The sequence below is a fragment of the Tyto alba genome, unplaced genomic scaffold (assembly GCF_018691265.1).
Source record: "Tyto alba isolate M040663 unplaced genomic scaffold, T.alba_DEE_v4.0 Super-Scaffold_1000006, whole genome shotgun sequence".
Classification (NCBI taxonomy): Eukaryota; Metazoa; Chordata; class Aves; order Strigiformes; family Tytonidae; genus Tyto; species Tyto alba.
Window position 1 is genome coordinate 28,720,515 of NW_024881272.1, and position 23,807 is coordinate 28,744,321.

Sequence of the window (23,807 nt, forward strand, 5' to 3'; positions counted from 1 at the left end):
AAGGGTGGGGAAGCTGTACCAGTCACCATGTCTGAACATATGAGGGTAGAAAGGATCAGAGAGAAAGGAGGCAACCAAACAACAAAGGAAAAAAGGATTATGGAATATATTTTTCCTTCGGAAGTAGCCAAGTCTGGAAGGCATAAAGTGCTGAAGAAGAGGAGATGCATGAGAGAAAAGATGAAGGACAGTAATTTTGAATTGAGATGGTCTTAAATGTAAAGGACGAAGCACATTGCCCGCATCTGTCACTGAAAGGAGATGTCTCTAGATGAGGAACTTTTTTAAAATTACTTTGAGGCCATGTTCCTTCTGACATCAGAGCATTTTGTGAAGAAAGGGACAAATAATGTACATCTCACAGGCTGTAATTTCACTGCAGAGATAAGACAAGGGCAAAGCTGCTGCAAAAGTGTGCCTGGAAAATTGCAGAGGTGCACCTGTTATTTTGCATCAGAGATTCTTTTTTTAATTATTATTTGTTGAATCATATCCCAAATGAACAAGCAGAGTCCTCCCCCTGGTGGCAAGTAAAAAAGATGTAGCAATGATTTTTTACAGTCATGTTAATCTGAGGCTATAAATGAAATAAGGAGCACCAGAAAGGACCTATTTTTTATTAGGTCAACTGATCCAGCTGGGGAAAAAAAAGACAATTTGGCAAAACACAAATCCTTTTCCAGGACTCACACAGAATTATTTACTTTGAAGGCTGATACAACTTGAGAATAGTTGATGAGTTAAATTTCATCATTAATTTATTAGACAATTTGCAAGAGAAGCAGAGGATAAAACCTGTAGAACAACTTTTAGTAGCTGAGTGGGGTAATTGTAATGTGCAATAATCTCATTATTTCAACCGAGTCCTTGTCCTTTAGTGCCCAATTGAGTTTTGGTGTCTAAATTCCCATAGAGGCAGATTTGTCTGGAAAGTAAAATTTGTAACACTGCTGAAAAGTAAAAATGGACTCAGTAGACAAGTTGGGTTTATTGTATACAACAATTTTCCCCAGCTAATGTCTTCAAATACCTCTTTAAAAAGTATCTGTAGAAAATGATCTCTCCATGTTTGTTATAAGAAGTTATGGCAACTGCCTTTTAGACAAGATTTTTTCCTTTAGACAACTAGTTTGGTGGATGAAAGGAGAGCAGTAGGTATTGTTCATTTTGACTTTACTAAGGCTTTCAACACTGTCTCCCATAGCATCCTCATAGACAAACTGATGAAGTACAACCTGAATAAATGGGCAGAGAAGTGGACAGAAAACAGGCAGAATTGCTGGGCTGAAAGGGGCTCGTCACTAGTAGAGTACCCCTGGATTTGATACTTTAACATCTTCATTAACAACCTGGATAAATGGACAGAGTCCACTCTCGGCAAACTGGCAGATGATACAAAACTGGGAAGAGTAGTTGATAAGCTGACAGTAGTGCTGCCATTCAGAAGGAGCTCAGCAGGCTGGAGGAATGGGCAGAGAGGGTTATCAGGAAGTTCCGGAAGGGTAAATGCAGAGCCCTTCAACTGGGGAGGAATAACCTGTGCACCAGCACAGGCTGGGAACCAACAATCTGGAAAGCCACTTTGCAAGGGAGGATGTGGGAGTGCAGGTGGAGAACAAGTTGACCATGAGCCAGCAATGCACCCTTGTGGCAAAGGCGGCCAACAGCATCCCCGGCTGCATTAGGAAAAGTGTTACAAGGGATCAACACGTGATTTTTTTTCCCCTCTGTTTTTCTTTTCAGTTCCAGTAGATAAAGGGTAGGTGTTACTCTGCCCTTAACAGTACAGGTAGTATAAGAATGGCTGAATTGTAATGACATGGAAAAACAACTGTTGTCTTTTAATTATAAAAAGGTGAAAGCTTCAGCTGTGACATTCAACAGTAATAACCACTGCAACATAAACAAAAATATATCCCCCCATTTTTAAGAATGGAAAGCTACACCCTTTACCACAACACACTGTCTGCATGCTTATGTTTAAAAAGGTTTAATTTTTCACCCTAGTACAAAAATACAGTACAATGTGATGGCAATGCATTCGCCAAAAAATATTCAAAGAATAAAAGGGGAACCCCCGTAAAGCTTCAACATAACCCACCCTCACTTGATGAAACAATCAAAAGGTGAGTGCACAAGGAAAAAGTGAGATTTCTGCCCAAAGGCAAATAAAGATGAATCACACACAGTTTTACATGAAATTATCTTTGCAGAGATAATAATTTCACATGCTACTTGGACATTAAAGAAATGTATCTACTTGGCTTAGTGGCAGAATTAATGGTTTGGGAGGTCTAGAAAACACCTGGCCCAGGAACATGCCCCATTCATAGGAATTCCCAGTAAAAACAATGGGATCACATAATACCAGTGAGAAAAGAGGGATCCAACCCTGATTAAGTGTCAAAATATTGGCTACTTCTAGTTATTCCAGTCACACTGTCCTTAAATGAATGTTTTGCCCTAAACACCTCCCTTTTAACACCAAATATTAGTGGTTGCTCAAACACAAAAATTGATGTGTTTGCATATTACCTAGTTGCAAATAACCACTACAGCACAAACTGCCAGGGAGAGGAGAAGAGAACACTGTAATTGATGCATGTGTGTGAACTCCAAACAGGGTTAAACCTAACATTGTTGACAGGAGAATTATGTCCCTCCAGTGCATCTACATTCTTGGTCTGCTTAATCATTTCCTTTGAGAGTTTTGAAGTGATAGAAGAGCATAATTCAGTGTATTTATTATAGTTCATCTCCCAGGTGTTTTTGTTTGAAAGCATCACCTGTTAGCTTCTCCTGGGCTTCCTTCATCCCTTGGACAACTGAAAGATTAGACAAAGAGACAGCAACTATTAATCTCCAAATGAAAACATCAAGGTGTCCTGGTAATGAAAGTGTTTTAAAGTAACACCATTACAGAATGTACATCTACAAATTAACCTGTGGGAAAAAAAAACAGTCCTGTGCCCTTTTCCCAACTATCTGTAGATGGATCATGTGAATTGCATGATTTTCCATGCCATAACTGCAGAACCAGTTTAGGTCCTATGGACATGATAGGAGGTATTAAAGTGAATCATGACTCTGAACATGGTTCCTCAAGGTGTAAGAGAACCACTCACTCACATTGTATCTAACAGCTCCCAGTTACGCTGTAAAGTATGATCATTTTTCTCCACTCGGATGTGAAGGTGTGTCCTTCACTCAGGAGGCAGCCAGAGTTACATCTCTAAAAATCTAGAGTTTCATCACCAAAAATACAATTCAAACCACTTTGCACGTACCTTGATCAGCATTGGTATAGAAATACTTGTAGCTGGGGTTTCCTTTCTCATTTATGATTTCTGGGTGGACTTTTCCACTGGGGTCTATGAAACAAGATAACAAATGGGAAATTAAGGTGGTAACAGTAACAACACAGTCCTCTGAGTGGATACAACCGCTGTGGATGCCCTACCCATGAAAAGGATTCTGGGAATGTAACCTCCATCAGGACTAAAAGCTTCATCCTTTGGCTCTTCATCATCCTACCAAAGCAAGACAGAAGAAGGAACATATTAGCAAGGTACCTAACAAAGTACAGCACTCATTTTAAAGAAACAAGAGATTGTCTTCAGATTCTATTTACCCTGAACAACTTACATCTTAAACAGACACTGCAGCACCTTCCACTCTCAAAGGAAAGTTATTTTGACCTAAACAAGTATCATTTATGAAAATTTTATTTTTTTCTGTTCTGTCAACTTGCATTAAATGTTCCGCTTTGGTGTAGGAATGTTTGATATGTCATGAGAGAATGACTATAAACTCTTCTATTGCAGCAACAGAATGACACAAGGTACAAATTGTTAAAGAGACGATGGCAGAGAGCCAGGTTTATGAACACAATTGAAATAACCAGACTGAAGAAAACTCTTTTTAAAACAATCAGCTATATCAATCGATCCTTAATACCTATTCAGAGCTGCAGGATTTAGGATGTATACAAAACAGGATGCAACCAGTTAAGTAGGATTCCAAATGCTTAATTACTAAGCAATAACATAGAAGAAAATCAGAGGGCAGCCTACCTCAAGGTTGACCATAACAAAATTATGGGCAAGTTCAGAGATCTCCTTGGATTCAGCAAACTTTGGCTTTAGAGCTAGTTAATTGGAAAGAAAAAAAAAAAAAAAAAAAAAAAGAGCTGTGTAAAGACAGTGGAAACGACTTCAAGTTTTCAGGTCAGCATCAAAATCTTGACTTCATTCCTCTCTGTGGAGAGCTGGTACTTTTCAATAAGCAGTGAGCAAATGGAATATGTGTATCAAACCATTCAGGCCAGGCTCAGAACAACCAGGTAATTGAAGCAATTTTTGCTGAGTAGCCACATGATGAAGCCTGGCCAACAGGCATACATGGTCATATTTGAATCAATGGAAGAGAAGCAAAAAGCTTGCTCTAAACCACTATTCTCACACAACCAGCTCACCCTTTAAGCTTAGCCATTATGCCCAGCTTGTTTGTTTGAGATACTGAAAGAGACAAAGCCTCACCTTCGAAGAAACACCAGCTGAAAGTAAGGCAATTTACACTTAATTCTGGAAGATCATTCGTTCTGCTCCACTTTTTTATAGCCAAGTGCAGGACAAATTGCTGCCACTACAAAAGTGCAGTATTGCAGCTGTTACTTTGCTGACATTTAGGCAAGGCTGGCTTTTGGCAGTGCTCACAGGTAAAGTGGTGTGATATTACACCACTCTAAATGAAATACAAATACCATCAGCTGTATTTTGAATGCAAAGTTTGAGTTTCTCATGGTTACGTGATTTGTATACAAAAGTTCATTAGAAATATCAGCAAGCTCTAGTATTAAATACACTCACCTTTGCAAGCTCCACACCAAGACTTATGGATGATAACCATAAGAGGCAAACCACTAAAAAAGGAAGAAAAAAAGAAAATTGTCAAAGCTTACAGTTGAGCCTTGAAACCAAATTCTATTACATGTACATTTTAACAGTCAAGACTTCTACAAAGGCTAAATGTAACAGAAAATCAGAGGTGTAAAGAGATTCTGCTATGTTCTAAGGCTATCTTGCAAAGCAAGTTTTCCCAATCTTACTCTAAGTGCCAGCCAATAACTGCTCGTGTAGAGGAAGAGACTTTCTCTTTGGAAGATTTGCTTTTATTAGTTTAGATTTGCCCAGATACACAACTGGTCATGCGTTTTTTACTGGAAGTGGTTAGTGACACCAGCTGCTTGAGAGATGTCAGGATGGGTTTCCATGGCTGCTGAAGGCAAGCCATTGAATGACAGTAATATATCCATTCCTCTCCTCATTACAGTCTGCATGTTGCAGTCACCTCCTGTGACTAAGACCCTCCATTGAGCAATAATCACACACAGTAACCCAGCAAACCCTCTGGCTGCCCAGCTAGTTTTCTACATGTTGGTATGCAGAAACAGATCTGACGCAAATGTGACAAGTGTCAGGACTGAGAAGGAGCAGGCCTGCATGGAACTGCAGCCTAAATAAAGTGCAATGCAAAAGGAGCAAAGTTATTTGTTATTATTCTCTCTCTCTTCCCAAATAGTTCACTTGACCTTTACTACCTATGCTACCCAGAGGTTAAGTTTCCATCACCTTGAGATATATTTAACCCTGTTCTTCAAAAATCTCTTTAGCATTTCACCTTCTGACAAAGTCAAGCTTACCAAGTTCAATTTCTCTAAATTGCTTTATAATATATTCAGGCTGACTTATGTGATTAGACAGAGGCCTTAAAGATACTACAAATTTGCCGTATTTCCTGTTAGTGCTGGTGATCCAATTAATCTACTACTTCACCGCTCCTGACTAAGTTGCATCAATTGTACCTTTCTAACAAGAAAAGTGATACTACAGGTAACTTTTGCTGCTATTGAGCACACCCAGGTAGTACCACACTTAACCCCACACTTTTTGCATGCAAAAGTCCTTACTGACACTTTAATTGTTTCTACTTTCCAACAGTTGAGCTGGTAAATGCTGACAAGGTGAATAAACTAAGAAAGAACAAGGAACTGGGTATCTCATGCCTCTTCTCTTACCAATAAACCCCTTAAGCTATGGAATAATATCCAAGGGAAGCTGGTAATAATGATATAGCTTCCAGAATAGTAAGAACATCCTAAAACTAGGTGAAGGAAAGGAAGGAATATAGAGAGAACATACTAGATGGATACTTCTTTCAGCATATGCCAAGCAAAGCAAACTGTAAGCTTTCTGTTACTGTATACCCTGTTACCGTATTAGGGGTTAAAAATAAAGTAAAATTTTCACACACACAGAAATTACAAACACCTTTGCACATAATGGCAATTAAACCACTAATAGAACTGATGTATGAGTTTTTTCTTTAGCTTTAGATGGATATGGAAGGAAATCTCTACTTAGCAGCATTCAGTTATGGCCTTCAGAACCAGGAAAGGGTGGAGGGGAAACCATTAACATTTACACTAGTTCAAGCAGAAGTCTGCCATTTGTAACTAACCAATATACGATCATTTTTACATAGGACTCTTTTTAGTAAGGAGCAAGAACACACATTTCCCTAATAAAACTTGTATTGCATCAGCATCCTTTCCCTAATGCTGAAGAAACATTTTTTTTCCCCATTGTTTCCATACAGTCCATCATCATTTTTCCTCTTTCTTGAGGAAAGGCTGTTTTAAGTTTGGAAAATACACATTGTTCTTACCATCAAGGATCAGTGCTTCATGTCAGAAGAGTTCAATCATCTGGTAATTGGTACTGCAACGCACTTTTTTTTTTTAAGAGAAAATGTCAAAGCAGATTTCACACAGTCTTGAAATACCAACTCAATAGTCAGTGAGAACTCACAGAAGTCTTAGGAGATTCTGAATTTTTTTTTCTCAGCTTTATTCTCTTTGACTGGGAAAATAAATTTATTTACATCAAAACATTTTTGTAGTAATTTCTGTTTTGCAATGCGTAAGTCCACCTAGCAGCTGGTATGTCAGATAAACAGCCACTGTACTCGAAGTAGCCCTTCCTGCCTCACATTACAACTTCCTCCCAGATAGCACTACACATACTATTAAAACCAAAAGCCACAATTTATTAAAATGAGGGATGAAGCATCCACCAGAAAGTGATAAGTTTATATAATCTATATACAGCAAAGACTGAAATTAGTTGAAACTAAGCACAAAACTAAGTTACCCATCAGAGCTGGTAACAGACTTATGAGAGAGTTTCACCCAGAACAGAAACTGTCATTTTAGCTCATTTTTCCTATGAGAGCACTCATTCTTAAACAATTGTTTTTAAAGGTGTTTATTGATGACCTTGCAGAGAAAAGACATAGCAAGTTATTTCAATAAAATAGTCCTGCAGGGAAATTGAGACTGTACTCCATTTAAGGCACACATTTTATTGTTCAACCCAAAACAGAAAGGTTTGAGTTTGCTAAGCCAGGACCCTCCTGCTGTGCCGAGTTTGCAGATGTATCTCTTGGGTTCAGCAGGATTTTTTGAAACAGTCACATCCTAATTATACAGCCTATTCCAGTTCTGGACCTGAAGTCTCTTCTGCAGTTTGGCATTATCTGGAGACAGCCTTGGAAAAACAATCTTCTTATTCAAGACATGCACATGCCAATGCGGAGGGGAAGATTTTTTCCTACGGTCATCACCTTTTGGGCTTTGATGTTCAGACGCTATTTGATTACTGGGGTTTAGGTCTCCATAGGAGGCTTCACTTGCCCGGGACTGCAAGAAAGATGTGAATGGGGAGAATGCAGGGGTCGGGCAACGGCATCCCTACCCATCCTCTTGGCAATATAGCTTGCTCAGCTGCTGCAGGGACATGGCATCCATCTTCCCAGAGCTGCTGTCTGATACGCGACAGGTGGGGACCCAGGCTCGGCCGGGTCTGTGGCTGGAGGGCATGTTCTTACTGTTGCGAGTACTCTGGGGGCAGATCAACGCTGCTGTGCACGGCAGAGCTGACAGGATTCACTGGATGCTGCGGCTCAGGTACTGCAGGAACATGCTGCCCAGCTGGGGCAGGTTTTCGTCACTGGGCTGCATCTTGGTGTAGCTGATGAACTGCCTCCGCAGGCGGCTCAGCTCGGCCATGCTCACGGGCCGGCTCAGCACCAGCTCTGCGGCCAGGCCGGGGACGCGGACCGGCTGCCCGGGCTGCGCCCCGCCGCTCTGGGCGGCCATGACGGCGGCCAGCACCTCCTGGGTGAGGCGGTCGAGGCGGTGGAGGAAGGCGCCGGATTGCAGGGGCTGGCTGCGGGTGGCGCGGTGCGGCGGCGGCGGGGCGCTCTCGAAGAGGGCGGCGCGGATGGCGGCCAGCGGCAGCGGCTCCTCCCCGCGCACCGTGAAGAGCGGCCGGTCCCAGCGGTTCCGCGGGTCGGGGGCCTCGAAGGGCGGCTCCTCGGGGCCGCCGGCGCAGTGCAGGAGGCAGCTCGCCGTCCCCGCCTGCCGCGCCGCGCAGTACAGCTCGTAGCGGATGCTCCGCACCTCGTTGCCCGCGTCCACGATCACCACGTCCCGCCGGCTCAGCCGCCGCTCCACCTCGGCCCGCAACGCCGCCCGGCCTCCCTCCGCCTCGGTCACGACGTGAACCTGCCGCTCCGGCCCGCCCAGAGCCTCCCGCAGCTCCGCGGCCCGCCGGCTCTTGCCGCTGCCCGGCCGCCCGCACAGCACCACCAGCGGCATCCCGCCCCCGCCGCCATGCTGACCCGGACGGGGACGGCGGCTGCTTCCGCCCGGGTCACCCCCGCCCCGCGGGCTCGCGTGGGAGCCGCCCCACGCAGGAGCGCTCGGCCGCGGCGGGGCTCAGCGCGGCCAAAGCCTCGGGCGGCCGCGGGACCGGCGCCCCCCCACCCCCCGCTGAAAAGCGCCGTCGTGCTCCGGTGACCCCCGAGAACCAGGCGCGCGGGGGCTGTGGGAGCGCCGCGTCCTCGCCCACGGGGAACTTAAAACCCACGAGGGCTCCAGCAGCTCCAGCACATCCGAATTGTACTGTGTACGGAATTGAAACCTGCGTCCGAAACTTCCTTGACCACTGGCTCTGATGCATTTCGCTCGATGCCCAACAGATAATTTTGTATAATTTTACATCTCCTGACCAGAGGTCAGACTTTGAGCAAAAATATCTGCTTTTTACGTTTATCTTTTCTTTGTTGTTGTTTTCTCCCAATCCTTCAACTCGGCCACACTCAGATGCTGCTGAACTCAAATCAGCAAGCAGGTCTGCGTTGCTGGAGACCAAAGGAGAGAGTGTGCATTATACCCATCCCCTGCTGTGGCGGGGTTCTGAGCAGAAACATCCTGAGTAAAACTGACATCTCACCATCCCTCCCCCCTCTGTCTCATTGTAAAACTTCCTCAGCCTCATTGCAAAGTAATGCTGTAACTATTCCTGCAAATACTGAATTGTCTTTTTTTTTTTTTTTTTTTTTTTTTGCACAGGTATATCAAATAAATGTCAAAATATCCAATTATAAAAACTTGTAAGACTCCTGAACTCTACCATCTGGGTTAATTTGGTGTCTACACTAGAGTGTGGAACTCACCAGATGGATCAGATTGAGAGCAGAATTCAATTAAACAGAAAATCTGAAAGGCATAATGACTTTCTGCTCAAGTCAACATTGTCAGATCTAGGTTATAAATTTAAAAGTAGAAATAGAATTTATAAGCACACAATTTTCCTTCTCACATTTTAACAATCAGAATAAATTCTGGGAAAGAATCTGTCAAAATGTAATTTTTTTACTTTTCTGTAGAGTGTTCTTTTTAGATTTTAAGCTCAACCCAGAAAAGGCTTGAATTAACTTATTGGTTCACTACAGTTTGAAACTTTCAGACTTCTGCAGTTGGTAAGAAGGTAACTCATTTCACACTGAGGCCTCATCGATACAGGCACATTGAATTTTAGGGAAGCTATTGGCACTGCTGAGTTCAAGGGGATTGAGTACTACTTAAACAGATGCTTGTGGGTTTGAGAACCATATTTTTTTTTACTATGATAAATACTCAATTATTTTATTCTCATTTCAAAGACATGCTAGGACTTCAATCATGTAATTAGATTGTAGTGACTAAACCCAGGTGGTGCCTCAGCAAAGTTAAAAAAACCTCTGTATTTTCCCTCTAAAAGGCTATAGGGATCTGAACAGTCTCATAAATTACCTTCATGTTTGTTAGTAATTACTATTTTCTGTGGTTAAATTTAGGATACAGAACCTTTGTGAATGTTTTTAAAGACACTTTTCTGTATTTAAAACTAGCTAACATACCTGGCTGCTGCCTCTTTCTTCCCATCTTCCAGTGTTCTCCAATGAATATGATCTCCAAAACCTGCCAGAGAGAAGGGTTTATAAATGCTGCATAATTTAACATGTCAACTAACAAAAGAAAAGAGTCCAACCCTCAAGAATAGTTTCAACTCATTTTATATATTTTTTTTTTTAAAGCCAACTATAATCCCAGTCCTGGAAACACTTCTGCAAAGACTTACAACCTACATATTCTTATGAGGAATCTCACTGAAATTAATTAACAAAACCATACCACCCTAATTAATATTTTAATATCAATATGCAAATTACACCAATCCCCCCCCCAAGAGATTAAAATTGAAGGACCTTCTGATTATTCCCCATTCTTTTTCAATATTTGAACATTTATTAACTGACTAGTGATATATTAAACATGTTGGCATTTGGTTTCCTAAATCCCACTGAACGTGAACTAAAGCAAAACTTAAAAATTCCTAGGCTAACATATGAACATTGGTTGCTCTAAAACTATTATGCTTAGTATTACTGCTGACAATAATATCATCAAGGAGTGAGAAAAAATGCCATTACACACATTTCTGAATGTTACTGTGACTGAACAATGTCAGAAGCATTTTATCCCATATCCAGATAACAAGTCTTGTTTTGTCAGTAGAGGCAAGAGTGACTGAGTGTATGTTTAACAGCTGCAAAGCAGGAACTGCCAGGTTTTTTGACCCTGTAGCCAACACAGCACATGGCCAAAAGCCACACGGAGACCTGAGATGAAGGAGATCTGGAAACTGTTCATAGGGGAACTCCCCTGGAAGACCTCCTCAGAGGTCTCATGGCTCCAGTAATGTGGGGCTGATGACCAAATACCAGCTTTGGCTTGCCCCTTCCCATCGCCGAGGGTTTGGGTTAGTCAGCAACCTCCAGTGCCCAGGTTGCTGTGGGGGGCAGATTTCAGGAGCTACACAGTGGTCAGGAGCCAAAGAGTGCACTATGCTGACACAGGGGAAAGTGGACACTGTCCCCAGTAGAGAACTATGGCAAAGAAGCTGGAGAAAGCCAAAATGAGGGTCAGCAAAACCTCATGGCACCTTAGTTCAGCATCCAGGAGGTTTGAAGAGTTGGCGCAGTATTTTTATTACCTTATTTTCTCTCCTGATATGAACTGTGAGCATATATGACGCAACACATCAAATATTTAGTTGTGCTAGCAGTAAAGTGGGGGTGTCTTTTCCATGTCCAATGATATACATGTATCGGCTGCAGAGGCAGCTTCAGACACAAGGCTATGTTTGTACCAGCTGAACGTAGCAGGGCAAAAAAGGTTGGATTAGCAGAAGTCACGTTTACTCAGAATATTGACACGTTAGCTATTTCATTCAAAGGCCCACATGTTAAAAGAGCGAAAACCTTCTATTGTTCCAGCTAGGAAACACTTTTTGAAAGCTTTTCTTCTTTAAAACTGAAACCCACTTTGTGGCAAGCTTCAGTATGTTTTTAAAAGCATTACACAACACATTACAGAGTGCTTCTTTTGAATGAAAGTCATCTGAGGGATTAACTGTAAAACAAAAGGGGAATGACTGAGATCCACACCACAAAGCTTTGCTGTCATTGATCAAATCGAGTTACTACCAGCTCTGAAGAGATTTATCTCTAAGCCAGGCTAAAGCCGCCACCCGGGGTGAAGCTCAGGGCTCTGGCGCACCCTGACTGCACCAGGCAATTAGACATGGCAATTACACCGCGATGCCCGGGCGAGCCAGAGGAGAGGTGAGGAGCGATCATAAGGGGAAAGGCAAACTGAGGGCGGGAGGGAATATCCATTCCTCGCCTGCCAGGACGCATCTGAAGGGGCCGGCAGAGGCCGGGCAGGGGCCTCAGCGGGGAAGCACTGAGGGGCTCTGTGTGTGTCCGTCCGCCCCCCCCCCCCCCCGCAGGCTACGTAAAAACAGGGCCCCTCGAAAGGGGAAGCTCCTCGGGTTTTAGCCGGAACAGAACCACGTCGGCAAAGATCGCTGAAAGACCCCCTCACCTCTAAAGTCAAAAGGCAGCGGTCTCCCTCTAAACCGCGGCGGCGGTGCCAGGCCGGCCCGGCCTCCCCCCGCCCCCGCGCCCCCTTCGCCGCCACGGGCTGTGGGAACCGGCCCGGCCCCGGCGCACCAATTCACGGCCACGACAAAAGTTGAGAGGAAATCCCGAAGAAAACGTTTGCCTGACCCTTTCCGAGCCCTTCCGCGGCGGAGGCTGCGGAGGCCGCCAGCACCAGGCACAGGCAGAAGATGAAGGCTGCCGCGGGCTGAGCCTTCATGGTGTCGCCGCCGGCAGCAGCAGCACCCCGGGTGCAGCACCTAAACCTCCGAGACGGGACCGGACCAGCTTAGGTGATTTTTTTGATATATATATATTTTTTTTTTCTCCTTTTTTTAAAGCCCAGGAAGTGATGTGAGGCGGATGTAGGCGGTGCGCCGCCCTCACCTCGGCTCGGAGGTGCCGGGGGAGGCGGGGAGGGAGAAAAGGGGCTCCTGTGGGGATCCTGTGGGGATCTCTCTCCTTGGCCCTCTGAGGGGGCGTTCAGCTCTTTCCCGCTCGGTCAGAGCAGCTCGGTTCCGCCCAGGTAGCCGAGGCTTCTGGGGCTGGAGTACCTCAGTCGCACCGGGTCCCCAGTCACTCTGGTGACTCTCCTGAGTCAAATCAGGGGTTACCCCGGCGGGAGCAGGCAGCGAGGGGTGGGTTCCGGATTTATTTTCTCCTCCCAAACAAACCCTTTTGTCCCGCTACTCTCGAGACTTGCTCAGCTGGTTGGGAAGGTAAAACCGACCGCAAGCAGTCGTGTAGGAGGGAGGGTTCGCCAAGGCGGACAGCGCGCCCCGGGTTTGGGTCACCTGGCATGGGTCACTGTCCCGCCGCGACGGTCCATGCCGCCCTCCCCCCGGCCCCGCGACTACAACTCCCAGGAGGCACCGCGCGCACGACGCGCCCGCCTCCTCACGGCCCCGCCCCCCCGACGCTATGCAAATGTGGCTCGGCGGCGCCGCCAATCCGCGGGCGGGTTGGCGTCGTCACGTGGCGCGAAGCTTCCTTTCTCTGTGCGCCCCTCTTTCCTTCCTCGGCCGCCATCTTGTTCTCACCGCGTGTTGGGCTGCGGAGGTTCCGTCGCGCTCAGGTGAGACCTTTACCGCTCCCGCCGGCATCGCTCCACCGGCACGGTTCCTCGCCTTTCCCTCGCAGCCTCTCGGGGCGGGCGGGAAGTCGCGGCAGCTCGTCCTCGTACCCGTCCCCCCTCCGCCGCGCTGGGCCGTGGCGGGGCCGCGGTCGCCGGCCGTTCCCTGAGGAGAGGACAGGGGAGTGAGGTCTTGCGCCGGGCCGCGGCGTGGTGGGGTCTGCCGCGGCTCGGGTGGCCCGCGAGTTTTCCCTGGGGACGCGGTGCCGCTGCCGGGCGGGGTTGCCCTGGCTTCCGAGGGACGACGGCGTCTTGATCCCTTCCCGCTCCCCGTGCTTTGGGGCTAGCCGGCGAGCCATCCCACCGCCCTGAGTCCCTTCTCCCTCCTCCCCGGCGGAGTCCCTGACCGTGCGGTGAGCCTCCCGGTGGGGCTGGGGCCCTCTTGTCTGCGGGAGTCCCTGTCCCCTCCTCCTCGTCGCTTCCTCGGCGGAGGAGGTTTCCCCCTTCGTTCAGGGGGATCATTGTTGACTTACTGGGGCAGAGCAGCGAAATGCCTTCCTTGTCCTGAAAACCTTGAGGTGCTTTTCCACCCATTACAGATTTTCAGGTCTTGCAGCCTTTAAAGATCCCACCTGACCTATTAGAGAAGCTGCTTGACTAACTCCCTAGTCATTCAGTTGAATGAATATTTGCCAGAGGTTCATATAGGAAATATGTCGAGAAGCGAACTTCACTGAGTTTGGAGCTGGCTTATTAGTTAAAAGTAACACTCATTATTTGGAAATAGTATTTGAAGTAGTGTAGTAATGAATCTTTCCCTGGCTCTCTTTAAGGTATTTTCCTAATAGCAGTTGTGCTGTACATGCTGATTTGGGTCTGTTCAGAGTCAGCAGTTCTGTCAAATGGTTTCAACAGTGAACTGGCATACTTGGAAATTCATAGTTAATACTTAAGACTAATGAAAAATTAAATGTCCTGTTGATTTGTCTCATCATGGCATAGATACTTCAGCTAAACAGACTGCTGCTGGACCACCTTGTATTATTTCAGTGGTGCTTTAAAGCTTTTTGTTTATGTTTATTTGTTTGATGCACTGTTTCAGCAAATTTTCCATAAGTTAAAAAACTTACAGCAATTTTAAGAATGCTTTTAAAATGGGCTGTGAAATTTTTTTCTTAATGTTTTGATTGTTAACTTGTATTTGTATCTCATTCTTTAGACACAGCACTATGAACCAAGAAAAACTGGCCAAGCTTCAAGCACAGGTCCGAATAGGAGGAAAGGTAAGAAAACCATCAGAGATGTACTGTTTTCTGTTATTTACAGATTGAAGGAGAAACATCTCTGACATTTGGGTTTTTTTTTTTGAAACATAGGCTTTAATTCATAGGAGGAGAAAAAAAAATATTTGACACTTCAAAGATACAGGTTTTGTGTGATCTGAATTGTAGTACTGCTTCTTGAATTAAAATTTTCTTTCAGTTCTACAACTGCTAGATGAGCAGTTTCCAGGTGTAAGCTTTCTTTTTAATTCAGTGACTTGTTGTGACCTGTGCAAGCTCAAGTTAAGCTTACCTGTTCGTTGTTCCAGTTCTGCCCTTCTTTTCTACATGTTGGAGAGTTCTTTCCTTTGTGCCAGCTCCAGGGCTTATCTGACTCTGCACTGAGCTGTTTCTTTTCTCTGAGCCAGCAGGTAGCTAATATGACAAAAAAAAAGCATGTAGTTTTGTTCGATGTGTGTGTTCATCTTCTAACCATAGGTGGGGTTGTACAAAAGTTTGTGGAGCAGAAATTTCAAAATTGAAAGTGAGACCTTTTTAAATCACTGTATTTGTGCTTCATCTTGGAAAAAATAAAGTTCTTGGGAAACTTTCTTACATATTGCTTAATAGAAAATAGTATTTTTAAAATCTGCCTTGTAGGAAAGGAAAGTACTGCCACTGTTTTGTGCCTTTTTTTGTCTTTTACACTTAAGAAAAACCTTAACATTGAGACTGATGACTAAATCTGTAGTTGAAAGGAAATAAGTGTTTTTGACTACAGTGTTTATTCATAAATTAAAAGATATGTTGCTTGGTGTGATATGACTTTCAAAATTAAAGCGTTGTGAGGTTTTGAGCACAGCTGACTGCTGTTTCTTGATTCTTTTCCAGGGAACAGCTCGCAGAAAGAAGAAGGTGGTGCACAGAACAGCTACAGCTGATGACAAAAAACTTCAGAGTTCCCTCAAAAAATTGGCAGTAAATAACATTGCTGGCATTGAAGAGGTATAGTGCTAAGTGCTTTGTTTTTTAAATTAATAAATAAATTCACTGTACTGTTTTGGTGGTGGTGTGTTGTTTGGGTTTTTTTTAACAGCAGTTTTATATTCCCCACAAAAACTTACAGGTCTGGTTACTGATAGGTAGAACTATCTGAGTGTTGTCTCACTCACATCAATGCATACATACCTAGAGAAAGAAGGGAGAAGGTTCTGCTGGCCAGATAGTGATTATAGATGCTAGTAAACTGTCATGGGTGTGTCTTGCATTCATTGCGAAACAAAACTTATCGATTCTTGATTTTATGAACTTGATTACCAACTCTAAAGAGAAGAGCAGTCAACACACATGTACTGGGCAGGTACATCTAAAGCGAGAGTTGTGTGGTGCGGAGTATAAAGAAGAGCTTAAAAACACCTGGAGTAAGAACTTGAGTCTGCCATTATCAAAACTAGGTCCTTTTAGTGCATGAAAATTGCCAGAATTGTTTGTGGTAGTCACAGGAAATTATATTTCTTACAACACAGTAAAGACTCTACAGAACCAGCTTCTGTGTTAATGCAAGTAGAAATACAAAGGTTTCAGATGTTCTTGAATAAATCTACTTTACATGTATAAAATATGAACTGAAACACATTTTCTGTAACACAGTAGAAGCTGATGCTTGTATGTGGGAGGAGGAGGTGTTCCTTCATCATGAACTCAGTATTACTGTAGTAGTTGGTTAAAGCAGCATAATATTTAATCTGTGATTAATTAATTTAAGCAGGATTGCAAGGTGCCTTCAGAGGTCACTTAATGCATACATTTCTTCCAAAGGCAAATATAGGTTCAGTGTAGAAGTCTAGTTTGCCTGTAGGTTTTTATACCTCTGCTACATTAAGACTTCAGTTTGTCTGTTTTATTAAGCTTGGTCTGTATATGCTGAGCTAGTCAAACCTGAAGGAAGACATAGTTCTTTTGGGTTTTTGTCTGTTTGTTTTACACAGAGTACAAGATCTTTATTCAGACACAGTGATTAAGGATTTTAAATGTCTTGATGTGAAGGAAGATAATGCAGCAAGCTTCTTCCTTGATAGCAAGGTACATAATTGCAGTATGTTGTTGCATTCAGGTGGACACAAGTTGACCTTGGTAAACTTTGTGTAGATAGAGTTTGGGGAGGCTAGTGATGTTGAGTCAAACACTGGTAACTCATCTGTATAATTTTTAAAAGATGCTGTTAAGTAAGAGAATGGCTGTGCTTGAAGCTTTTACTGTTTCCCCATGTACAAAGGATAAGGCATCCTTCAGTCTTGTGGGAAGGCAACACAGCTGGTTTTACTCTTCAAAACATAATTTGAACTCTGCATCTGTGTGAAGATTGATAACTTACATGTTTTTATATTTTTAGTTCTCTTCAGTTCCCAAATTTCTGTTTTCTCTCTAACTCCTACTTAAAACAGTAGTTGGGAGTTTTGCCACAGTTTATTACTGCTCTTTGGTTGGATGGGTAGAACTCTTCCTATTTTCAGACAAAATTTTCTACATAACCATAGTTCACTGATGCCCAGAAGAAAAACCTTTTTAACTTTCCATTCTATCTCCCTTAAACATAATGTAAACCCATACAAATATGCCAGTATAAACATTGACAGTAGGAACAAAGCAGGCTGCTATACTGACTGTAAAACTTAATTCCTGGTGATTCAGAAGACCAGGGAAGAGGACGAGAGCAGGACCACTTTATGATGTCCTTAGTCTTAAAAGAGTCATCATGGAGTTACTGGGAAGGCATAGAAGCCTGTTCTCATGCAGATGGTACATAAACCCCCAGGTGTCTGTGTGTGTGGGGGAAGCATCCTTGCCTTGGGAAGCTTCAGCAAGTAGGCCAGGTTGTGAATCTTGTGCCTTTGTCAACTCTGTTGCAGAAACAGTAATGTTTTCCTGAAAGGTGACACAGATATCTGTGAGTGGCCATGTCTTACACTGATGTGGCAAGGCTTTTCTGTTAGAGCTTTTAGTTTGTAAAGAGTTGCCACAGAGCTGAAGGTTTTGGGTCTTTAAAAGACATTTCTGATATTAACTTGTTTATACCTTACAGTCTAATAACCTATGTCTGTTTTTTGCCTTTGTTACAAATATACCTGAACTGTATGATAACATATAATCCTTGCATATTTATCAAGTAGTGTTTAGATAACTATTTTATGAAGGAACCATAGATTTTAAATTCTACCTATTTAATGTAGTATGTATGAACCCATATTTTACCGTTAGCTTGTATTTTACTTCCAGTTCAGGTGGTATTAATTCCAGGTACTTTTATCATGGTTGTATTCTTTACGAGGAGTGCTCATTTTGTAAATTTTTAAATATTTAATATCTAGATTTGAATTCATAATTTATCATGCTTGTTCAGCAAGAGGAAATGTTTTGGTAAATGTTATTTATGCATTTAAACAGGTGAACATGATTAAAGATGATGGAACAGTTATTCACTTCAACAACCCCAAGGTTCAAGCTTCCCTCTCCGCTAACACTTTTGCAATTACTGGTCATGCAGAGGCTAAACCGATCACAGAAATGCTTCCAGGCATCTTAAGCCAGCTTGGTGCTGACAGCTTAACAAGTCTTAGGAAGTTAGCTGAACAATTCCCAAGACAAGGTAGGTCGTCTTGGAATCCTTCATTGCCAATTTAAAGAATCTAGGAAGTATTAAAAGTTTTAATCCAAATTTAATAGCAGCATGTGTGACTAAAAAAGTGATCAAAAGTATATATGCTTTTATTTATTTGCCACTGTTGTGGAAATATACTGGGAGGGGGGGATTTTTTTGTTGATTCAAGATTCTATATAGGCAGGCCCTGATTAAAAAAAAAAACCACTTACAAAATTTTATAAATCGGGCATGCTGTGATTTCAGGTGAACAACTGTATATGACAAAATACTTCGGAAAGCGAGTTCACAGTTTTACGTGGAAAAACTCAACAGGTTCTTTTTGTCAGGGAACTGATTTCTGTTTTTTTTTTGTTGTTGTTCATACAGAACATATTTCCATTGTGGATATAGAAGAAGAAACATGTTCTTTATCTTCTACTCTATAATCCCCTTTGTAATTAAACCAAGACTTTTTAAAATTAATTAAAGATCAAGGATTTGACTCAAAACTAAAAAAACAAACAAACAAAAAACAAACAAAAAAAAAAACAACCCAAAACCAACAAAATAACAAAAAAACCCCAGCAAAACCCCCTAAAGTTTTTAATGTGATTCTTTTTTTTCTACTAATTTTAAAACCATGGGGGGTGTGTATATGTATATATGTGGTATAACTATTGTAATTTTACAGTTAAGAAATGAAGTCTGGGGATAGTTCCAATTTAGAATGTTATAGCCATTAAAAAGACTGTAGTTGGACATGCTGCAATTGTCTGTGTTTGGAACTGGAAAATACATTACCTGTTCCAATGTTTTCAACAAATGGTTATTCCTTCTAAATGAATAATTTAAATTTATTCTGTATACCATGTTCAAAGTTAAATTGAAAGTAAAGGGTTTACTTTTTTCTTTACTAATATGTAAAATACTTTTTAAAATTTATAAAGGTAGATCTTCATAAGCATATTTATTTGATAAAACCTTGGTACCAGTAGATGCTTACTGTGATTTCTTTAGATAGTACAGGAGGTCAGACCAATGAGAAGTAGTACTTTAAGTTCTTGCATTTCTCCAGATTACATGTAGTATGTTCCATGACTTACAGAAGACTAGGTTTGATGTGGGACCCTTGATACAGAAATACTTTTTCCTAAAGTCGTGGCCTTTTGGTAATTGAATCATATGGTGTGTTGGTCCCTGACTGGTACCACATTATCATTGCACTGAAACACATGACTTCAGTTAAAAGATGTAGTTATGCTGGGTTTTTTCTGTATCATTTGATCTTTTGCTAGCTCTGCTTTAATACCCCATAGCATTTGAAAGTGTCTGTGCTAATACTTTGGTATAAGAATGTTCACAAGTAGACCTTTTGGTCACGCTGCTTACTGTTAATACCCAGTCATTTGTGTGTTTATCACTTCTGCAGGTTGGGGAAATGCTTTATTTCTTCACCTGTATGTTTTTTATTGTGTGACTGTCCCTAATTCTGTATAATGAGAGCTTGGCACCAAATTTTTTTTATAGTGTTGGATAGTAAAGCACCAAAATCTGAAGATATTGATGAAGAAGATGATGATGTCCCAGGTAGGCACATACACGCTTAGAATCTGTTCATTTAATATATTTTGGTTTGTGCATTGAAATATGTAGCTCTTGATGTGATTATATTTCTCACTTGCTAAGGGAGGCCTCATATACTGGGCATGATTAAAACATGACTTTGGATTTCAGCTTTTGAAAAAAGGTTTACCTTGTGCGAATTGCTTAATTCTTAAGTGCAAATACGTTAAAATACTTTCAGGGAGGTCGAACAGGTGATCTATATATGCAAGTAGGGTTTTAGGACTTCAAAATGACACGATTGGAATAGTCAGCAGTTGTCTGTAAATGAGAGTCTAGGGTGGGGATTTTTATTTCTGTGGTAGAAGAAACAAAGCTTATGTCAGTTTCTTGAGAGTTTCTCAATAAATATTCTAAGTTCATAATTTGTCAATTAACTGTCAGTTACCACATTCTACTATACCCACCAGTATGATGTGTTAGCTAAAACAACAAACTGGTGGACCCAGAGGTTCAATTCCTCATGCTCTGTCAGTGGTTCATTTCTTTGTAACTGTCATAAAAATTCAGTTCTCAAGTTTTCTGTTTCCTGGAGTACAACAGTTAATGGATGCCTAACTTCAGGCATTCTTTAAAGAATGCTGATGGCTCAAGACTCAACTGCAGCTAGTAGAGCACCTCAGACTATCAGATCTTTTCATGTTAGAACTTCCACTCCTTCTGAGTGTTCCTGCATTTCTAGTTCTTTGTGTATGTTCAAACAAACTGTATTTTCTAAAGCTCTTTGAAATCTGCCCGTAAAAAATGGTGTATACGTAAGTATAGTTAAGAACTACTTAACCTTTCCTGTAATACATGTATTTTCATTAAACTTACGAAGGTAATGTTACTGAGCATTACTGTATTAAATATCTTAATCTCTTTCAGATCTCGTAGAAAACTTTGATGAAGCATCAAAGAATGAAGCTAACTAAAACATTAATAGTTCTGGAAGCTGGCATGGACTAGATTTAAGAAATCAGCTATGTGGTTCCAAAGTTTTAAAGAAACAGAGAACATCATCTGTTAATAGTTCAGTAATATAAATATTTTGTATTTTTATGATGCTGTTTGTTCAGCATTTTCTGTCAGTTGATTTTGCATTTTGCACTTACTCCCAGGATCTACTCTTCTGGTCAAAAAGAAATGTCAGTGCAGTTTGAGGGGTGTGTGCATGTGTGTGTGTGTGTGTACATATAGTGGAGAACAAATTGGAGAACACTTATTTAACCTTTTCCCCTTTTCCTTTGGAAGTAGAAATAAAATGGATCTTCATCATTGTTACTTTTGATTATCACCTAATAGTGCACAGAAGGTAGTTAAGATTAAAATTTTGTCCACAATTTGTGACCTGAAGGCATTACATCATTAAAACTTGGGTTTAATTTGATGTTAATTATTGTAGTTGCAGATGTGTTTCTCATCCCTGGTGAAGTGTACACATGATAGTTGTTATCAACCTTAGTTGATATCAACCCAGATGATATCAAAGATGAGCTGTTTTAACAGCTTGTTTGGTACAGTAACTTTCTAAAAAAGAAAATTTGATCTCAGAAAAGTGTGCTTTTTTTAACCTTTCTCAACTTTATTTTTTTCTTGTCTCCAACCTTTTGAGACAAGCTGGTGTTTGACTTCTTCCACGTAGGCTTAGTGGTATGTTCCCCTGTTGATTATGTAGAGTATTTCCCATGTGAAAAGGAAAACAAATGCCTTGGTTCTCTACCATCAGGTCACTTCCTAAACTTGGAGGTTTAGTTGGTAACAGTCTAGTGCACCAGTTTTGCACAGTAATGGATTTTTGCTTGAATAACTTCAGGCTATTCTCTTGGCATGATTGCATTTACTAGCAGCTGATGATCCACTGTCATTCGTAAGGCACTAGGAATTAAAAACACGGTGTGAGCAGTGTTTAAGGTGAGAGGAAAGAGTTGTTGACATTTTGCCTTGCCTCCTGCTGGGTAGTTTGTGCAATGACTAGCTCTAAAGGGATATTTTTTTTTGCCTGTAATTTACCTTTGCCTACCTCTAGGTTTGGTGTCATCTATGTAGTAGCTTCTTAAAAACCACAAATGCTCCTCAGGCATAAGGAGGACATTGGGAGGTACTGTTGGTACAGTGCAGTATTTATGATCTTTCCTTAAAATGCTTAATGTGAACCCATTTTCTCAGAGGCTCTTTCAAGGTTCTTGATGTAATGTGCATTACGGTATAGTTAGACATCATTGTAACCTGTGTCAAGGGCAGCTCTGGCTTAAGAAAGCCTTTTTTTTTTTCCTCTACATCTGTCACTTAACTATGGCTTAATTGGAACATATCAGCTTTTTATGTAGGCTCATATGCTAGAGAACTGTAAAAGTACAAGGTAAACAGTACATGAGTTCTGGTGACATCATCATAAAACCACAAAAGCAGAGCTGTGGTGGTTTGTCATCTGAACTACTCCATTTATTTTATAGGCTTTGTTCAGTTTTTCCTGTTATATTTTATATACTACATGGGTCTTGCTACAAAATAAAGTAACAGTACAAAAGAGGAAATGCTCCCTCTTGTGTGTTGTCTCCTCCTCCCACCAGCTCTAGCTGAGGGCCAGCAGCTGTTTCAGACAGCACTGCATCCTTGCTGACAGTGACTGAGGAAGATACATGCAGGACTAGGGAGGATCCTGTTAGAGCTTTAGGATTTCACACTCCCACATACCCACTCTCCTATTTGCCCTGCAGTGTTGAATGGAACTTTGGTTTGTTGTATGGTTAATCTTAAATCAGCTGCAGATGCATTTATTCAGTTTATAAAGAAGAGATGTTTTCATTAATGTGTGCATAGGCACACTAAACTGCCTTTTGCTGCCTCTGCAAACCGAAAGAGCAAATGAAGGATACTAGGAGACAGGTATTTGCAGTGTTCTTCCATTTGCTTAGGGGCATGAGTGAAGAACATTTCAAAGTAGCAGCTGCGCTGAGTTTATGTATGGGACAACCCCTCCCCCAAAATACTAACCAGATACTGAAAATTTGTGCTCAGTGATTTCTGATGTAGGAAGTATGTCAAAGTAATTTTGTGAGAGATGTAAGAGTAAGCATTGGAAACAATGATTCCATAAGTTTATTTAGTTGAACTTACTGATTCCTACAAAATACTCATTTTATTTTTGCTCTTGATCATGACAATTTACATGTTAAACCCTCACTTTTTCATATGTTTGACCAGTAAACTAACTAAATATGCTAGCTTATGTAGATATATCATCTTCAGTTCTTTCACTGTATCTGGAAACAGTCAACCACTTATGATTTGCTGCTGGAAATACTAGAGCTTATCAATCATTAAACTGATTTTAATTAAAAGTAACCCATCAAGGCTGTTGTGGGAAAAGCTCTTTTTCTTTGTATTTATTCATGGTGTAACTCAAACAGTGTTTGTACATGCTGATGGAAATGAAAAGTTACTAAAAGTAGTTTTGGGGAGTGTTGGTACACTAAAAACTCCCCATGTGAAGGTGAACGTTAAAATGTTCTTTCCTTGGCTTGAAGCATGATAATCACTGACGCTCTTGAGCTTACTTGCTCACTACTTAAACACTGCTGATGTATTAAAGTTTCTGGTAAAGATACTGACATACTGAAGAACTTGGCAGTGATTTGAAAATGGGAAGATAGAATAGAAAGTAAGTTGAAACGTCTCTTGGATTGTATGTGAGAGAATCAAAGCTGAATCAGTGAAGACCAAAGAGTTGAGAACTTGGCAAATGTATAAGATGGCAAATACTAGTCTTCCTGCCTTGACTGCTAGTAGATTTGTGTAGTTTTCTGGTTTATGATGGGAAACCTAGGACTGGCTGGCT

At 41.8% G+C, this 23,807-nt stretch overlaps 3 protein-coding genes across 5 annotated transcripts; 1 reads left to right on the forward strand and 2 right to left on the reverse strand.

Annotated features, from left to right (window-relative positions):
• Nucleotides 1–446: 446 nt before the first annotated feature.
• TXNDC12 (thioredoxin domain containing 12) lies at nucleotides 447–12,624 on the reverse strand. The gene is made up of 7 exons (XM_033008867.2): nucleotides 12,520–12,624; nucleotides 10,306–10,366; nucleotides 4,869–4,921; nucleotides 4,074–4,147; nucleotides 3,461–3,530; nucleotides 3,288–3,371; nucleotides 447–2,825 (listed from the first exon to the last, which is right to left on the reverse strand). Exons 1-7 carry the CDS (start codon nucleotides 12,608–12,610, stop codon nucleotides 2,746–2,748), a joined length of 513 nt encoding a protein of 170 aa, XP_032864758.1. The 5' UTR covers nucleotides 12,611–12,624; the 3' UTR covers nucleotides 447–2,745.
• KTI12 (KTI12 chromatin associated homolog) lies at nucleotides 7,766–10,294 on the reverse strand. Its single transcript, XM_042786384.1, has one exon. It carries the CDS (start codon nucleotides 8,717–8,719, stop codon nucleotides 8,006–8,008), a length of 714 nt encoding a protein of 237 aa, XP_042642318.1. The 5' UTR covers nucleotides 8,720–10,294; the 3' UTR covers nucleotides 7,766–8,005.
• BTF3L4 (basic transcription factor 3 like 4) lies at nucleotides 12,003–23,338 on the forward strand. Of its 3 annotated transcripts, none has more exons than XM_033008864.2 (6): nucleotides 12,003–12,072; nucleotides 14,682–14,745; nucleotides 15,616–15,729; nucleotides 18,169–18,370; nucleotides 19,892–19,951; nucleotides 20,855–23,338. In XM_033008864.2, the coding sequence occupies exons 1-6, from the start codon at nucleotides 12,032–12,034 to the stop codon at nucleotides 20,899–20,901; spliced, it is 528 nt and encodes a 175-aa protein (XP_032864755.1). In that variant the 5' UTR covers nucleotides 12,003–12,031; the 3' UTR covers nucleotides 20,902–23,338. The 3 variants fall into 3 exon arrangements, with proteins under 3 accessions (XP_032864755.1, XP_032864757.1, XP_032864756.1); XM_033008866.1 differs by lacking the exon at nucleotides 12,003–12,072 and adding an exon at nucleotides 12,578–12,683; XM_033008865.2 differs by lacking the exon at nucleotides 12,003–12,072 and adding an exon at nucleotides 13,355–13,465.
• Nucleotides 23,339–23,807: the final 469 nt, after the last annotated feature.

What these genes read in the sequence shown, in the direction of transcription:
- BTF3L4 (XM_033008864.2), top strand. Translation starts at nt 12,032, where the DNA reads ATGGCAATTACACCGCGATGCCCGGGCGAGCCAGAGGAGAG. An exon ending in AGGTCCGAATAGGAGGAAAG is followed by an intron (nt 14,746 to 15,615) that starts GTAAGAAAACCA and finishes ATTCTTTTCCAG; the next exon opens with GGAACAGCTCGCAGAAAGAA. An exon ending in TGAACAATTCCCAAGACAAG is followed by an intron (nt 18,371 to 19,891) that starts GTAGGTCGTCTT and finishes TTTTTTTTATAG; the next exon opens with TGTTGGATAGTAAAGCACCA.
- TXNDC12 (XM_033008867.2), bottom strand. Translation starts at nt 12,610, where the DNA reads ATGAAGGCTCAGCCCGCGGCAGCCTTCATCTTCTGCCTGTGCCTGGTG. An exon ending in CGCGGAAGGGCTCGGAAAGG is followed by an intron (nt 10,367 to 12,519) that starts GTCAGGCAAACG and finishes TCTCTCTGGCAG; the next exon opens with GTTTTGGAGATCATATTCAT. An exon ending in AAGAAAGAGGCAGCAGCCAG is followed by an intron (nt 4,922 to 10,305) that starts GTATGTTAGCTA and finishes TTCCTTTTTTAG; the next exon opens with TGGTTTGCCTCTTATGGTTA.
- KTI12 (XM_042786384.1), bottom strand. Translation starts at nt 8,719, where the DNA reads ATGCCGCTGGTGGTGCTGTGCGGGCGGCCGGGCAGCGGCAAGAGCCGG.